Source organism: Emys orbicularis, chromosome 2 (assembly GCF_028017835.1).
Source record: "Emys orbicularis isolate rEmyOrb1 chromosome 2, rEmyOrb1.hap1, whole genome shotgun sequence".
Classification (NCBI taxonomy): domain Eukaryota; kingdom Metazoa; phylum Chordata; order Testudines; family Emydidae; genus Emys; species Emys orbicularis.
Window position 1 is genome coordinate 130,570,327 of NC_088684.1, and position 16,855 is coordinate 130,587,181.

Genomic DNA, 16,855 nt, shown 5'->3' on the forward strand with positions numbered 1-16,855 from the left:
GGGCCACAGTCCAGGCACCAGGGCCCCTTCTGAGTGTGGGCCTGACGCCACGGTGCCACTGTAAACCCAGTACTGTTCCCTCTACTGAACTTCACTCTTCGGGTACTATTATCTATTTATCTTAGGTACTTGTATGGCCTCCATCACCACAGTATCTGAGCATCTCAATGTATTTATCTTCATGGCACTCATGTAGGGTGACCAGATGTCCCGATTTTATAGGGACAGTCCCGATATTTGGGGCTTTGTCTTATATAGGCGCCTATTATTCCCCACCCCCATCCCGATTTTTCACACTTGCTATCTGGTCACCTTACACTCATGAGGTAAGGAAGTTCTATTATCCTCATTTTACAGATGGAGAATTGAGGCACAGAGAGACTAAGTAACCTGCCCAAAGCCACACATGAAGCCTGTGCTGAGGAGAGACTTGAAACCGGGTCTGCCAAGTCCTAAACTAGCGCCCTAATCGTTGGACCATCCTTCCTCTCCAATATTCCAATACTATGAGCAAGTACTTTGAGAAGGTACTGTTAGCCTGTCGATAATATTAAAGAGAAAAGCTTAGGGTGCATTGCTCTTCTGAAACTAGCATCTGCCATTGCCATTAACTGCAGATTAAATCCTACTTTGGGGATCTGGGGAGAACAGTTTATGGATAATAAGCTAATATTATCTATAGTAAAATGCTCAGGATTGTAAGAAACCCATATTTCTTTTACATCTATGTTTTTCTTTTGATTTTACATATAATTGAGATCTTCATAATTATGCTATTGATTTTATGAGTTTCAAAAATGTTCAGCATTGGCACTCCACTCCACTCCAACTAACTTTAATGGGAACAAAGTTAGGTCAACACTAACAGCTTTAGAAAATCCCACTCTAAAACTCTGTTGTAGTGCCTTTACCACAGATGCTTTCTTGATAAGGCTGTTAATTTAATACAGTTCTAAATTTGAAAATAATAATTTTTACTCTTAGTAATTCTAATGGATATTTGTACCTTTCATTGAAGAAGCCCATACCAGGATTAGCAATAAATAAGAAAAGTCTAAGGTACTTTCCAACAGGAGAGTCATTTTAATACTTAAAAATATAAGTAAAATCCCCAGAGAGTATTTCTAACAGCGAGTCTATTTTGAAAAAGCTAAACCTGCAAGACACAGTAAATAAATCTTACCTTAATATGTGGGAAATTAGAATGAACAGACCCCTCTTGGCTGTAAGTATACACCCTGAAATTATTGGGTAAAAAAACTCTATTTAAAAAAAAGAAAAGAAAAAAATTTGAATTCCAAAATAAGTATTATACATTCCTGAAAATTTAAAGAGCACTCACACTTATTTCAGCATGCTGCAATGATTTTTTTCCACCCTTTAGTTCAGTTTCTTGAGTCACAATTTAATGTTTTATGTTTTCTTTCCGATTGGAAAATTGTTGAGTTAGATGGGGTGACAGTAATGATCAGCCTTCAAGGTACACAGCTACAAACCCTTCTGAGGATTCCAAGTTCTTTTGCTGTTTGCCAGTCAGCTTCTCAATCTTCTCCTTAAGTTTTGAAACTCAAGGATCTGTGAGGGTATTTCCTACTCATCAATTGTCAGTGCATAATAATAAGAATAACAGGCTAAAGCAATAAGATAGAGAAGTATAAGTTTGGACTCTTACAAACAAAAAATAATAACCAAAGACTGGAAAACAAAGGGAAGTTAAAAACAAGTCATCCAATACCTGACAGGATTTATTAGAAACATTTATAATAGCAGATTACACAGTACCCAGCCAAAAGGTGAGGAAGAAAGTCAGTCACTTACTGTTGCTTCAGGTGAAGGGTATATGACCTCTCTTCTATTGTAATAACATAGGACACCTGGTTCTAACGCATCCAGAATGACAGAGAAAAAGAGATTTACTAACACAGTATTTTAAATAGCTCAATAATTCTGCATCTACTAAACATGAACATAAATTTAAAGTGCTTAATGAAGAAGTACACTGCAAGTGTTTCTCAAGAGAAATGGACAAATTGAGATTAAAATACACCAGACCAGGGTTGACCCCTCTTGACATCTACCAAAACATATTGTGTTGTGCCCTTCCAAAGCTCTGTGCTGTGCAGAGTGACTCAATCTTTTCTTTCTTAAACTGAATCATATGTTCCTTTTAAAAGCTCCTTGTCTATAAGCAACCACAGCTAAGGAGAAGGAGAAAATGTTAAAAGGAAAAACAATATAACAATTCAAAATATGTAGTTACAATTAATAAACTACGTGAAATCCTGCTCCAATTACCACAGGGGACAAAATCACATATCAGTGTACACTATATAATTTAAAAGAATATTTTATGTGGCAATAAAATTTCTATACAAAGTGATACAGTATAGGAAGTTATTTTCATGGGAGCCAAATAATTATACTGATAGTGCAACTGAGCACAAACCCACCAGGGTTCATAATATCATGATGTACAGCTATCATAAAAGTGACTGTAAAACCATTTAAAAATAATTGAATACAATCATCAATAAAAATGATTAGACTTTAAAAAACAAGTAACATTATGTGCAAATTATTTACATAAGAATTGCCATAATGGTTCAGACCAGTACTAGTCTAGTCTATTATCCTATCTCCAGCAATAGCTTGTACCAGATATATCAAAGGCAGGTACAAGAAGTATAGTGGACCATTATGGAATAACCTGCTCATAAATTAAATTTATTCCTAATCCCCTTTCATTAGTGTTTGGATTATACCCTGAATAAGGAGGGTTTATATCCCTTATAAAAATTATGTTATCCAATAAAACTTTTATTTCCTTTCAGCAATCACACATATATTGCCTTTCATTTCCATTGAATATTTCATTGTGCTTGCTCTTATTTTATACATATCATCATCATCGTCCCCTCTTGTTCCTCTTCCTTCTCAACTGAACTCTCCTCATACAGAAATTTTCCCACGTGTCGAATTGTTTTGTTGCCCAACTCAAGAACTCTTCTATTTCTGTAACACTTTTCAGAGACAAGATGTCTAGAACTGAATGCAATATTCCAGGTGAGAGTGTGTTATCAATTTGTGTAATTGGATAATATTTTCAGTATTATTTCTATCCCATTATTTATATACACTTTATTTGTTTTTTTTGACCGGAGCTGCACTCTGAGCAAATGATTTCAATGAGGTATTCACAATGAACCACGGGGATCTTTCTCCTGAGACATTACATTAATTTAAAACACTGCAATACATGCAAATAGTTTAAATTATTCCTTCATTGAGCATTACTTTGCATTTGACAAGACTAAGACTGCCAGTAAATTTCAAGCCAATACCTGTAAGATTTTGGAAGCTGAAACTTTTAAAAAAATGTTGTACAAGAGATTTGCAGCTCCCCTTTAAATCTAAACGTTTAAATGCTCGAGCACTTTGTCATATCTAGGTCAGTATATCAAGATGGTTGACTGTACAATATTTCATGATGGTACACAGAAATTATAAAAGCCACAAGAATTTGTGCACGGAAGGATTTCTAGTTGTACCTTCAGCTAAGCAAAATTATTATATACGAGTCCATATTTTTTAATAATTAAATTTCTTAATTATAAGCACTAGTACCTGATTTCCATTTTGATATGATGGCATTGACCATGGAACCATGATTTGCAGAAATGTTCGTTGAGAACCTAGAGAAGAAAAAATCTTCACTAACTATATTTATTAATATTCCCCCGGTCATACATCACCCTTCACTATCTGCCTAAACTGTTCCTTCCTATCCATCCTCCCGTCTCTATCACCAGCCATGGCTTCCTCTCCATTTCTGAATGCAATATAAAACTGTCATCTTGGTGTCTGGCATACTTGACTGACTCTCTCTTCAATCTGCTCTGGGTCCACATCCACCTTATTCCCCATATAAACGCACACTACTCCTCTAATCTTGGCTTCCTCTCTTTCCGCTTCATTCGCCGAAACTGGGGGAAGGTTTTAAGCTCTTTTGTTTTTGCTGCCTGTTTAGCTGGCACTTTCTCCCTCTGAGCCAATCCAATCAAGTTTCTTCTTCAAATGTAAGCTTAAAACTTTTCCCTTCACCTAGCTAACTGCCTCGCTCCCTTCCCTGAATATGTGTCAAATGTGAAATTGCTTTATCAATGCCCTGATTTCTAGCTCTCCCCTTTTCTGCAGGCCCTTGGCCCATCATGCCCTGTCTCGCTGTTCCCAGTTCTATAGTGTCACCTCCATTAAGGCCTGTCGCGCTACACTGCTTGGAGATATGCAACACGAAAGATCTTTCCTGGAACACATAATGATGAACACTGGGTGAGAGAACAAAATCTGCCAGGGCCTGGGACTCACAGGATTCAACTCCCTGATTCATTTACCTCAGAGGCCTGGCTCTCCACCAAGCCTCTCCCTTCTTCTCTCACCTGGAGGGTCAGGGATAGGGGAGCTGTAGGAGGGACAGCAGAAGGCTTCTCAGTGCTGAGGGTGGCTCTTGAGGGAGCAGTGACATGGGAACAGAGCTGATGTCTCTGGGGGTGAAGTGGCATGGAGATGTCTGTCTCCAGGGAGCCAGTGACATCAGAAGAGCTCTCGCAGCACCCACCCAAACAGAATGACACACGGGGGGAGGGGGTCTATCCCTGAAGCGGGGGCAGTTGCCAGAAGACATTGCAGTGAAATGGGGATCTCTCTCCCCGGAAGGAGGGGGGCAGTGATATAGGGTAGGTCTCTTTTCCCTGGAATGGGGGAGAATTGGCATGGGGGACTCTCTCTCCTTGGGGGGGGGGGAAGAGTGACATGGGGGACAGTGAGGGAGGTCTCTCCCAGGGGGTCAGTGATGGGGGCAATGACATGGGGGGTCTCTCCTGGGGAGATGTGACTGGGGGTGGGTCTCTCCCAGGGGAGAAGTGACATGAGCCATGTTTCCCGGAGGGGTGAGGGGCAGTGACAAGCGGGGCCTCTCCCTGGCAGGGGCAGTAACATGAGGAGTGTCTCCCTGGCAGGGGGTGGGGTAGGGGAGGAGCAGTGACATGGGAGTCTCTCCTCGGGGTGGGGAAGAGTAACATGGGGGACAGTGAGGGAGGTCTCTCCCAGGGGGGTCAGTCATGGAGACAGTGACATTGGGGGGTCTCTCCCGGGGGGGCAGTGACAAGGGGGGGTCTCTCCCAGGGGGGCAGTGACATGACCCGTCTCCCCCCGGGGGGGCAGTGACATGGGGGGCTCTCCCGGAGGTGCGGGGGGCAGTGGTGGGGGTCTCACCCAGCGCGGGGAGGAGGTGGGCCAGGAGCAGCGCCAGGACGAGTCCCATGGTGCGGGGTAGGCGGCGCCAGTTGGAGCCGGGAACGGTCGGGCGGTGAAACGGCCTCCTGGGGCCTCGAGCCGGCTGGCAGCGCGTGACTGAGACCGAGCCCCGCCCCCCCCCGGCCCGGCCCCCCTCCCTCACACACAGGTGGGGCAGTGTGGGGGTGGGGACTGTGGGGGGGTTGGGAGCAGTGTGGAAGGGTGTTGGGAGGGGGGGTTGGGAGCAGTGTGGAAGGGTGTTGGGAGGGGGGGCAGTGTGGGGGGTGGGGACTGTGGTGTTGTTGGGAGGTGTGGGGGATGTTGGGAGCAGTGTGGAAGGGTGTTGGGAGGTAGGGCAGTGTGGGAGGTGGGGGCGGTGTAGAGGGGTGTTCGGAGGTGGGGGCAGTGTAGAAGGTTGTTGGAGGCAGTATGGGAGGTGGAGACTGTGGGGGTTTTGGGAGGTGTGGTGCAGCATTGGGGGTGTCTGTGTTGGGATGCCAAGCACTAACACATGCATCTCTTGCATTATGTTGGCAAATCTATCACACATCCATCCTCTGTGCAGTGCATGTGGGGAGGAGAACTCACCTGGAGCTACCTGAAGGCACTAACTACACTGCACTTTATGGACAAGCTATATTTTATTCACAAAAGCAAAACAGCTTATAAAATACATCACTGCAACTATAATCTAGTCTCATTTTTTCTTCCCAAGAACCAGGATCTCGGCCTTCTCTTCCTATCTTCGGTTTATGCCTGGTCCATTTTAGTCTTCAGGTCTCTGCTATTACCTACATACTGTGGCAGAAAAGCGGGGGAGGGAACAGACGTATCATTGCATATAGCAACAACAAATAAATAGAACAACCAGGCCAGACTCTTCAAAAGGGGATTTATGTTTGTTTGTTATGCTTATGCATTTCCTTAATGTGTATAGTTCAGCATTAGGAGCACAAATAGCTTTAACAAAATGCACTTGATCTAATACACTGCATGCCATTGATTATTTGTAAAAATATTCAAACACAACATAACATTATGAGGTTTATATTTTTCACCAATACAAATATAATTATGGATATTCCAGAACAGACGTTTAGAAAAACCTACTGCATAATGAGTAGACAGTATTTTGAAGAATAAACCGGTATGTATTGAAACTACACCACTTCTGACCAGCTTTCTCAGAGAATCTGTGTTTTATCCTCTTTCCTCAATTGTGCCTAACACAATAGGATCCAACCCTGATTGGGGCCTTGGAGTACTTTTGTAATACAAGTAATAAATAAAATGTAAATGGTAAAGTGTGAGAGTGTGTGCTACATATTTGAAACTTACCTTCGATTGTCTGACAGGCTCAAGTCTTCTGATCTAGATTTAGATTTTTAAAAAATGAGAGAGAAGATTATTTAAAACGAATTAAACGCTTCACATAGTCTCGAAACTACAGAGCATATTCAGTTCTGTCTCTTCAAAATTCCAGCAATTCAGAAGAGAATTTCTTGCTATCTAAGGTGAATTCTACTGACGAATACAGAGTTCCTATAAAATACATTATTTTCCTGCAGGACAGGAAGACTTTCAAAGTGCAATTTCTGTAAAAAAAAAATACTTATTATGAAAATGCCATATACTGATTTTGGCCCCTGTCCTGCATCAGGTTCCGCTAGTCCAAATCCCTGTGCCCATGACTTACATGTAGCCTTGGCAGAATTACATTTTTATTTTTTTATAACTCTGATGGATAATATCAATGTTTACTTTTACCTATTTAAATGTTCAGAGTTGTGCAATATTATGAGTTTTAAGAATTTTTTTTCAATCTGTATTCATTTACATTTTCACAGTTGTAGAAAGTTATGGTGGAGGTCAGGCAATAATTATTTAATGACAGTAGACATTGAGATTCAACAAGTTAAAACTTTCTGACCATTAAAACAAATTGTCAACATCACGTCAAAATAGCCAAATTAAATACCTTTAAATCACAGTCTAATAAGTTCTCAATCATTTTCCTTACTTTGCCTATGGGCAAATTTTGATTACCATTGATGGACATTTTTGTTGCTGTTGTTTGGTGTGTGTTCGGTGAAACTGACATTTACTGACACCAATGAAAATCTAATCCTTCCAAGCCTATTTACATGGGACTGGAGACAGAGACACAGGCATAAGGGCCCAAGCTAGTAGATTGAGTCACAGTTTGGCTCCATCTTTCATAGATTCATAGATTCTAGGACTGGAAGGGACCTCGAGAGGTCATCGAGTCCAGTCCCCTGCCCGCATGGCAGGACCAAATACTGTCTAGACCATCCCTGATAGACATTTATCTAACCTACTCTTAAATATCTCCAGAGATGGAGATTCCACAACCTCCCTAGGCAATTTATTCCAGTGTTTAACCACCCTGACAGTTAGGAACTTTTTCCTAATGTCCAACCTAGACCTCCCTCGCTGCAGTTTAAGCCCATTGCTTCTTGTTCTATCCTTAGAGGCTAAGGTGAACAAGTTTTCTCCCTCCTCCTTATGACACCCTTTTAGATACCTGAAAACTGCTATCATGTCCCCTCTCAGTCTTCTCTTTTCCAAACTAAACAAGCCCAATTCTTTCAGCCTTCCTTCATAGGTCATGTTCTCAAGACCTTTAATCATTCTTGTTGCTCTTCTCTGGACCCTTTCCAATTTCTCCACATCTTTCTTGAAATGCGGTGCCCAGAACTGGACACAATACTCCAGCTGAGGCCTAACCAGAGCAGAGTAGAGCGGAAGAATGACTTCTCGTGTCTTGCTCACAACACACCTGTTAATACATCCCAGAATCATGTTTGCTTTTTTTGCAACAGCATCACACTGTTGACTCATATTTAGCTTAGTTTCTAAAACTAATTTGCAGATCTCTCTTTCTTCATACAATTTAAATGCCCTTAGTTGGTCCCCCACATTGCTATTCACATTTCCACTTAGACTGGTGGATTTTGGTTGCCTTTCAAGATTTTTAGTTTTCACTGGCATATGAAGCCACAGTTGTATGTATCTTAAATATTTAATTTTTCCCTTTTCCACTGTGATTTTCCCAAGTATTACTGAATTCAAGCCAATTTTCTTTAACTCCTTTTATACAGCTACAGGCCTGACTTTCTGAAATCAGTTTTTTCTGTTACTGTCCTTTCTACTGCAACAGCGTATTTAGCATAGTATGTCCATTATTGCCTAGCTCCATTTGTGTATGCTCACGAAATCATCTCAGAAGTTTAAAAGCATACAGTTCCCAATGCACACCACTGACTGTCCATTCAACCATCCCATATTCATATGATCTTGCTCATGAACTCATCACCTCCACCACTGCCTAGAGAGATCCCAGATCTGTAAATGAAGGCTTGGAATTAGTTAATTAGGTGAACAAAATTATTTACTCATCGGCTTGTGAGTCCTCCTCCTTTGAGCAGAATCTACTCAAATCATTCCATTTTACAATCATGATGATAGAACCAACAAGGACAGGCAGAAAGAGACAGAAACTTAGCAGCAGCCAATTCTTCAAAGTGTTTTGGGAAGCTCTTTCTAAGATCATATCTAGAAAGGAAAATACACAACAGATTTCACAAATCCAAGCTGCTCAACTCCCAGCATTCTGTGTCGTTTATAAGGGGAAAGAGAGAGAAAGTTATCTGAGATTATAAAAGCATACAGTCCTTTCTAGAATAAAATAGTTTCCATTTGGTTAAAAAATGGAAATTGTGATAACTTTGTGTACAAGTTTACTCATTTCCTGAATCTCATTTATAGTCATGGCTTAATAATAAATGAGGGTTACTTACTGGAATGAAGTTCTCTGAGTATATTGCCTCAACATACACAATCTGTGGCATAAACATTTAGAGCAGTAAAATTATTGGGACCACATACAGTCACCCTCAGGACCTAGCATTCAGAACTGAGGTTACTGAAAGGTGACAGACTCACTCGTCCCTTAGTTCCAGTCACACAGTTGTAAGCCTGATTGAAAACTCCAACGAAGTAGGGTGCATGAGTGTGGATGATGAGCAGAGGAACTCCAGTAACCTTCCTTTCTTGTTCATGAAATTGCATAGGCACATCCTTGCTCTTGGAAGATTAATATGCAGTTACCAGGGCCGTAGCAACAAAGAACGTGGCCCCCTCCGAACGGTGGCCCCCTCCGAACATATGTCCGGGCGGGGCCCCTTACAATGCAGAAACTGGAATGCGGTATTTATTTTGCCACTTTTAGGGGCCCCCCCCTTCCTTGCGGGGCCCCCTCCGGTCGGAGGGTACGGAGGGCGCTCGCTACGCCTCTGGCAGTTACTACCCAATTAAAAGGATATGGTGGAGGATCAACTAACTGGAAATTGTAATACTGCTCTCCCTAAAGGGGCATCTGACGTAGCTCCCAACTCAAGAAAGTAGCTCATCTTTCAAAAGGCCTGAAATATGTTTCCCTTGCTTTTTTTTATCTTAGATATATCAGGAATATAAAGTCTTCTGTCCCTCTCCCTTGTTTTTGCTGGAAGGACCCAGAGTAGTGGATTTGGGAGCTCAGGAGGATGTTGAATAACTAACAAAAGAGCTTTTCTTGTGAATGTTTGTTAGGTGTTTGAAGTAAAGTTTTAAATAGTTTGAATAAAATCACTTCAGCCAGTCATATTTACTAGTTATTTGGTCATCAATAGAGACTTCTAGGAAAAACAAGGCTGGTAAGATCTGAATTTTTGGCATACATTGAAAGGAAAAAATCCAAATCAATCAAAGACCCACCATACACTAACATACAATTCCAGACCTTCTGTATACATCATAAAGCAGAATAAAGGACACAAGCCTTTTTTTTTTTTTTAACCTTTGCAGGTCAACTTTAACATTGAGCTTGTGAAATTTTGACTCCTCATTTGAGACTATATGGTTTCGAAAAAATACTGACATTATAATAATATTGCGGTTTAGGCAGAATTCAATAATCATCTTCGGTAAAAGTTTTAGATTCACAGCAGCACCAATTTCTCCTTCTAGACTGAAAGCTCTCTAGTGTAGAGATTATCTTTATTCATGTACCTGGTACAGGGCTGAGCCCATTAACAATGCTTAACAAAAAAAAAATAGAAAGAAAATCTGTAAAATGGGGGATTACTCAGTAAAGCTTGGATATCACAGACCCTCCTCACCAACACTGGAATTTTTTTACCAGCTTCTGATGCACAAACTGTTTCAGTTTTGGTCGCAAGTTTTAATTCCACACAATTGTATTCCCTAAAGTATTTTTTTTACTTTCTTTAGACTTAACAGTTTTGAAATCAAAGTCATGGATTATGTTTTAAAGTTAACTTTTCAAAACAAAGTGAATATTTGTATTTTGTAGTTTAAATATTTAGGGATATATTTTAACAATGAAGAAAGAGAGACACTGATTCTGCTAACTAAAGTGGACAGAGTGCAGGCAGGGATTATGAAAGCTTTTCCATGCAGTCTTATCCTCAAATGACAGATATCTTTCCAGATCTCAAAAGCATTTGTACTATATGGTTGAATTGGAGAAACTAGCAGTGTGTTGAGAGAGAGATGATTCCGAGCCTGATGTATTAGCCCGGTGTGCCATCTATCTGTCAACAGAGGCTGTATATCTGTTTATAAGATAATATAATACTTTAGCATTTTCTTAACACAGACACTATTCTTATTATTTGTATTATGGTAGTACCTATTAATAAGTATAGGCCAGACTCTGCCCTCAACTGTGTCTGTGTAAATCAGAAGTAACTGAGACTAGAATCTGATGCTATGTCATTAAGCAAATGAAGTCTAGTAGTATTATTTATGTATTTGTATTTATTAAAAAACTAACAAAACATATCTGGATACTCTGTGAACCTCAAAAATTCAATACATTAAAAAAAATCCCAGCAACTTCAGTAGTATATAATAATATTTAGTAACCACATAGCACAAAAAAATATAGCAAATTCCTCATTTCCTGTATTACAAACATTCTTTTTTCGCAAAAATATAGAATTTCAGTTTACAGGTTTTCCTCTTAGCTACCCCATCACTGGTGGTGTGATTTTCTGGATATTACGATGGTATGTTTATCTAAGATGCCCATCACCAAAGTATCATATCCCCACTCTTTTTCATTTAGAGAAGAGTCTCTGAATTCAGGTCAGTGAGATGAAGGGCATTTGATTTACCAGATTTGCTTGGATTACTAACCAGAGTCCAAAAATCGAAGCCCACTGTCAATACTTCCCCCTACTGGAGAGCCTTTCGTTGTGCAATCTGGAGGATTCCAGCCAGGATTACAATGACAATGTTTCTTATTGTTGCATACCTGAAAACACAGGGGAATATAGCAAAATTACTCATTTAGTGAGTTTTCCTCAGAGATGAGTACTGTTGGGTACCTTCTAAGACAGTGGTTTTCAACCTTTTGTCATCTGTGGACCCCTAAAAAATTTCAAATGGAGGCGCAGAGCCCTCTGGAAATCTTAGACATAGTGTGCGGACTCCCAGGGGTCCACGAATCACAGGTTGAAGACTAGTGCTCTGAGATTACACTTTTCTTGTCAACCTCCTTGTTCTAGCTAGACCAAGGACTAATCCTACTCCCACTGATATCAATATGAATTTTGCATTGACTTTAGTGGGATAGGGTGAGGCCCAAATTTTACTAAACAGTCTGACACTTCAGAAAATACACCAGACAATGAGCTGAAAATAAGACAGCATCTAACCTCCTCAAAAAGCTGTATAAATATAAAGCATAAAGCCCTTTGAGGCAAGTATGCTATACTGTACTGTTCCTTGGACCAGAGAGGTGGACTGACTTGCCCAAGGTCAACACCAAGGTAATGGCAAAACTGAAATTAGAACTCAGGGACTTGCTAGTTTTCCCTCCTGTCCTCAATCCACTACACCAGCATGGTTCCTCCCACTGTCTACAGTCATGTTACATTTTTTATAAATCTACACTAATTTGGTCATGTGCAGCTCCCTCCTGTTCAAAGATACAGATCTTGACCCTTATTTGATTTTTTTTCTTTTACTAATCTGCCCAAGCAATTAATCATTTCATAATTATATTGTGCATAACAATCTCTTTCTCACATTCTAATTTTGTTACTGGTTCTAAGAAAGAAAAATGGTGTAAATTATTTTACTCAATTATTCCCATAAATAACTGACAGTGGTATTGTGATTTTGGACACCAAGTGTAAGCCCAAAAGGGCTTTTACAGCCAATCCATAGACACTTCAAAATGGGGTTTCATAAAGAAAGAACTTCCTGAACAATATTAATAGAAGCAGTAACACCAAAATAGTAATATTATTGTTACTTACTCCATGACCGTTGCATTTTACTTGTGGATTACAATCATATCCCAGGACTGCATAAAACTGGCATGTGCGGTTTATACAAACCTAAACAACAAACAAACCCATAGCATAAAATTCCAATTCAAATGAGTCCGACAATCTTAGCATTCAGTATACTGGCTGCATGCTCTGAAAAGAAGCCTAGAATGGAAAGGCCATATTACAGCTTTATGGAAATACTCTAATGCTTGCCAAAGGGTAACTGGCAATGCAGAATGAAGACAATTTCATTGTTGCTGCCTGTATTCTATAGGAGTGGCAGATTAAGAAGGGATGCTCAAGAAAAACTGCAATGAAAGAAAAGATACTGTTAATAACCACATCTACAAATAGCATGTATGTTAATACTTTTAAAAACAATGCAAAAGCACTTTGATTTGTCAATACATATGTTTTCTTAAGTTGAGTACTACTGTAACTGCTGGTGTTCTTTTCCTCCTCTGGTATAGTTTATATTCCATTGGCTGCTGAGTCCATTGCTAAGGGCCACTTTGTGCCTTACCCTTCGAGGGGTGCATGAGATGTGGGAGGAAGAAAAGCAAGGTGCTTTTTTCATTCTGTTGTGCAGCTCCAGTATGGGCCACACACAACTGCAGTTACCGGCAATGCCAAGTTGGGGAAGGGAGTCAAAGAGTCCGGGGACTGCCTCCTCCTTGAAACCCCGAGGTACAATTCACCCCAAAAGGGAAAGAGAGCAGGGCCATGGCCTTATACCCCCTCTGCACTGATCTGTGGAGAGAGACTAATGCACAGGGCAAAGGTGTGGAAGAATATGCTGCACCCCATAACGGGGTACAGTAGCAGGCAGCTCCCATGTGCATTCGGGAGCTTCAGGAATTCCAACTCTGAGCCTCCCCCTGTGTGGCATGGATTAGCATCACTCTTTGTTCTGGGCTGTGTTCAATTTCTACCTTCTCTAGACCATTCAATATTTTCTACTCTTTTATCATGTCCCCTCTTATTAATTTCCTTTCTAAAGTAAACAATCCTAATCTTTTCAATCTCTTTTCATATGACAGTTTTTCACGCCTCTAATCACTCTTGTCACTCTTCTCTGAATTCCCTCTAATTCTGTAATATCCTTTATGAGATAGGGTGACCAATACTTCCCACAATATTCTAAATAAAGGTTTACCATCAGTGCATATAATAGCATTATAATATTTTCCATATTATTTTCCATCCCATTCTTTATGCATCCTAACATCTTGTTCAGTTTTTTGACCACAGCTGCACATTAAGCAGAGGTCTTCAATAAATTATCCACAGTGATGCTCAGGTCCCTTCCTGAGTTGACACAGTTAATGTAGAACCATGCAGAGTGTATCAGAAGTACATATTTTCCACCAATATGTTTTACTTTGCATTTGCCAACATTGAACTTTATTTGCCATTGTGTTGCCCACTTACACAGCTTGGTTAAGTCTTTCTGAAGTTCCTCACAGTCTTCTCTGGTCCTGACTACCATAAATCACTTTGTGTCACATGCAAATTTGCTACTTCATTGCTCACCCATATCATTAGTAAATATATTAAACAAAACTGGATCTAATACAGAACTATGAGGCATCCCGCTGTTAATCTTTTGCTATGATTAAAACTGTTCTTTGCTTCCTGTCTTTTAGGCCAGGTTTACACTACACTTTTTTTCAACATAGCTCTGTTCAGGAGAGTGATGGGGTTTGGTTTGTGACTGACATACCTGCACCATCCTACTGTAGATGCAGTATCTGTACTAGCAAAACTGTGCCAGTTTACTTTTGCCAGTAAAGTCTATTTCGCTCAGGAGGGTTGGAATAAGCTATGCCTGAAAAAGCAGACTTTTGCTGTTATAAGCTGTTTCTACACTAGGAGTGATTTTTGACAACACTTTGCCTCAAACCCCCTGACTACTTATTCTCTTTAGTAGCTTCTTGGGAAGGACTTTGTCAAAGGCCTTTTCAAAGTCTAAATAAATTATGTCAGCTAGTTCTCCTTTATCCACTACTTTACTGACACATTCAAAGAATTCTAATAGGTTGGTCAGACATGATTTTCCTTTGCAGAAACAGTGTTAGTGTCTATCATCTCATGAACTTCCAGATATTTTACTATTCCATCTTTAATTATAATTTCAGCCAATTTACCAGGTACAGACGTAAAGTTTACAGGTCTCTAATTCCCTGGATCACACCTAGACTCATTTAAAAGCAACATTTGCTACTCTGCGATCCTCTGATTTAGTTGATGGGTCTCTTTTTTTTTTTTTTTTTTTTTTTTTAAGAGAGATTGCATATTTTTATTAGCAGCTCAGTCACTTTGTACTTGAACTCCTTCTTAAATCAGGCCTCTTTCAGTGCCTGTGTTGGCCAGGATTCTCCACTTGTACCACTGCTTATTATTTTAGTAAATATTTGTTTTTAAATTATCTTCTCCCCTAAAACAGCACATTTCAACCTTGATTTTATTTTATATATTGGTGGAGTGAGGAATCCAAAATCAGACTTAGAACATGATCATGGTTGTACACTTAACTAGGGTAACACTATTTTGCAGCCCCCTAATGACAATTACTGAGACTGTAAGCAATTTGTGGAAGGGACTGTCTTTTTTATATATGTTTGTATAGCACCAACTACAATGGGACTAGGACCTCTAGGCACTACTGTAAAACAAATAATAATGATGATTAAGTAGTAATAAAGTAATTCTCTAACACAGTTTAAAATACATTATAGTTAATTAAAACAAGGCACAGGGATTAGTCATGTGGCTAACACTGGAATGGGTTACCTAGGGAGGTGGTGGAATCTCCTTCCTTAGAGGTTTTTAAGGTCAGGCTTGACAAAGTCCTGGCTGGGATGATTTAGTTGGGGATTGGTCCTGCTTTGAGCAGGGGGTTGGACTAGATGACGTCTATCATTCTAAAGGTCTACAATAATCATCCATAATCACTCTAGACTGAAAATTTTCCTCTGGAGTTAAATGAGTAAGTAAATAAAACATCAGTAATGAATAACCTTGAGCTATGTTGCCAAAGGGTAAATATTTCTAAAACTTAATCAAGTTTACAAAGTCCACATACATACTGACATTTTAGATGCTTATAAAATATTTCCTTACTTTACCAGGCCCACACTTTGTGCCTTCTTTAACCAGTAGAGGGTCATTCTCTGTGGGTGGCTTCATATAATCTAAAGATATACATACATGCTCGCGCACTTGAGCATAAATGATAGCAGCTTTTTCTTTAGTGAATGGAATGCGACTTGGATATGTACAAACTAACTTTCCACATGTGACATCCCTATAAAATTCAATAGCAGAGGAAAATAAAATGATACATGTGACAGCTGATTGAGCAATACATTAGAAAAATGAAACTGTAGAAAACAAATAGGGTATTGCACATATTAGAGCAATATAAAGGTCATGAGCAGGGCAAAGAAGGCAGAAGACTGATCTTTGAAATAAGGAGAGAACTGATGCAAATCCACCAGATTACTCTTGCCTGCAAATGGGAATGAGGCCACAGTGGGGCACATATTAGAACATCAGAATGGCCATACTAGGTCAGACCAAAGGTCCATCTAACCCAGTAGCCTGTCTTCTGACAGTGGTCAATGCCAGATGCCCCAGAGGGAATGAACAGAACAGGGAATCATCAAGTGATCCATCCCCTGTCGCCCATTCCCAGCTTCTGGCAATCAGAGGCTAGGGACACCATCCCTGCCCCAATAGTTTTGTGCTTCATGGACATGCAAGGATTAAACTTAAGGTCATGGTTTTTTTCAGTTATGTTCATTCACGGCCCACACCTCAACCTTTATGTACCATGTGCTCTTCTGGTGGAAGAGGAAGCAGGTGTGCAAGGCATTAAGGTCTATTCTGTCCAGTGTGGAGCAATACGCCTAGTCAATAACCTTACTTGGATCCAAGCACAGCTTCTGCTAATACTTGCATTCCATGCTACAGTATCAAGGTCTAGATCAGGGGTCGGCAACGTTCGGCACGTGGCTCGCCAAGGTAAGCACCCTGGCGGGCCGGGCCAGTTTTATTTACCTGCTGACGCGGCAGGTTCGGCCGATCGCGGCCCCCACTGGCCACGGTTCGCCGTCCCGGGCCAATGGGGGTGGCGAGAAGCGGCGCGGGCGAGCGATGTGCTGGCCGCGGCTTCTCGCCGCCCCCATTGGCCCGGG

General features: G+C 40.5%; 1 protein-coding gene across 1 annotated transcript in view; it reads right to left on the reverse strand.

Annotated features, from left to right (window-relative positions):
* Positions 1–1,244: 1,244 nt before the first annotated feature.
* LOC135873981 (disintegrin and metalloproteinase domain-containing protein 18-like) overlaps positions 1,245–16,855 on the reverse strand; it is a 57,665-nt gene continuing 42,054 nt past the window's right edge. The window contains exons 16-23 of the mRNA XM_065398623.1: positions 15,780–15,963; positions 12,642–12,722; positions 11,515–11,632; positions 8,709–8,868; positions 6,631–6,663; positions 3,625–3,692; positions 1,819–1,880; positions 1,245–1,262 (exon numbers count right to left, since the gene is read on the reverse strand). Of these exons, the coding sequence (XP_065254695.1) occupies positions 1,245–1,262; positions 1,819–1,880; positions 3,625–3,692; positions 6,631–6,663; positions 8,709–8,868; positions 11,515–11,632; positions 12,642–12,722; positions 15,780–15,963 (724 nt within the window). The remainder of the gene's footprint in view (positions 1,263–1,818; positions 1,881–3,624; positions 3,693–6,630; positions 6,664–8,708; positions 8,869–11,514; positions 11,633–12,641; positions 12,723–15,779; positions 15,964–16,855) is intronic.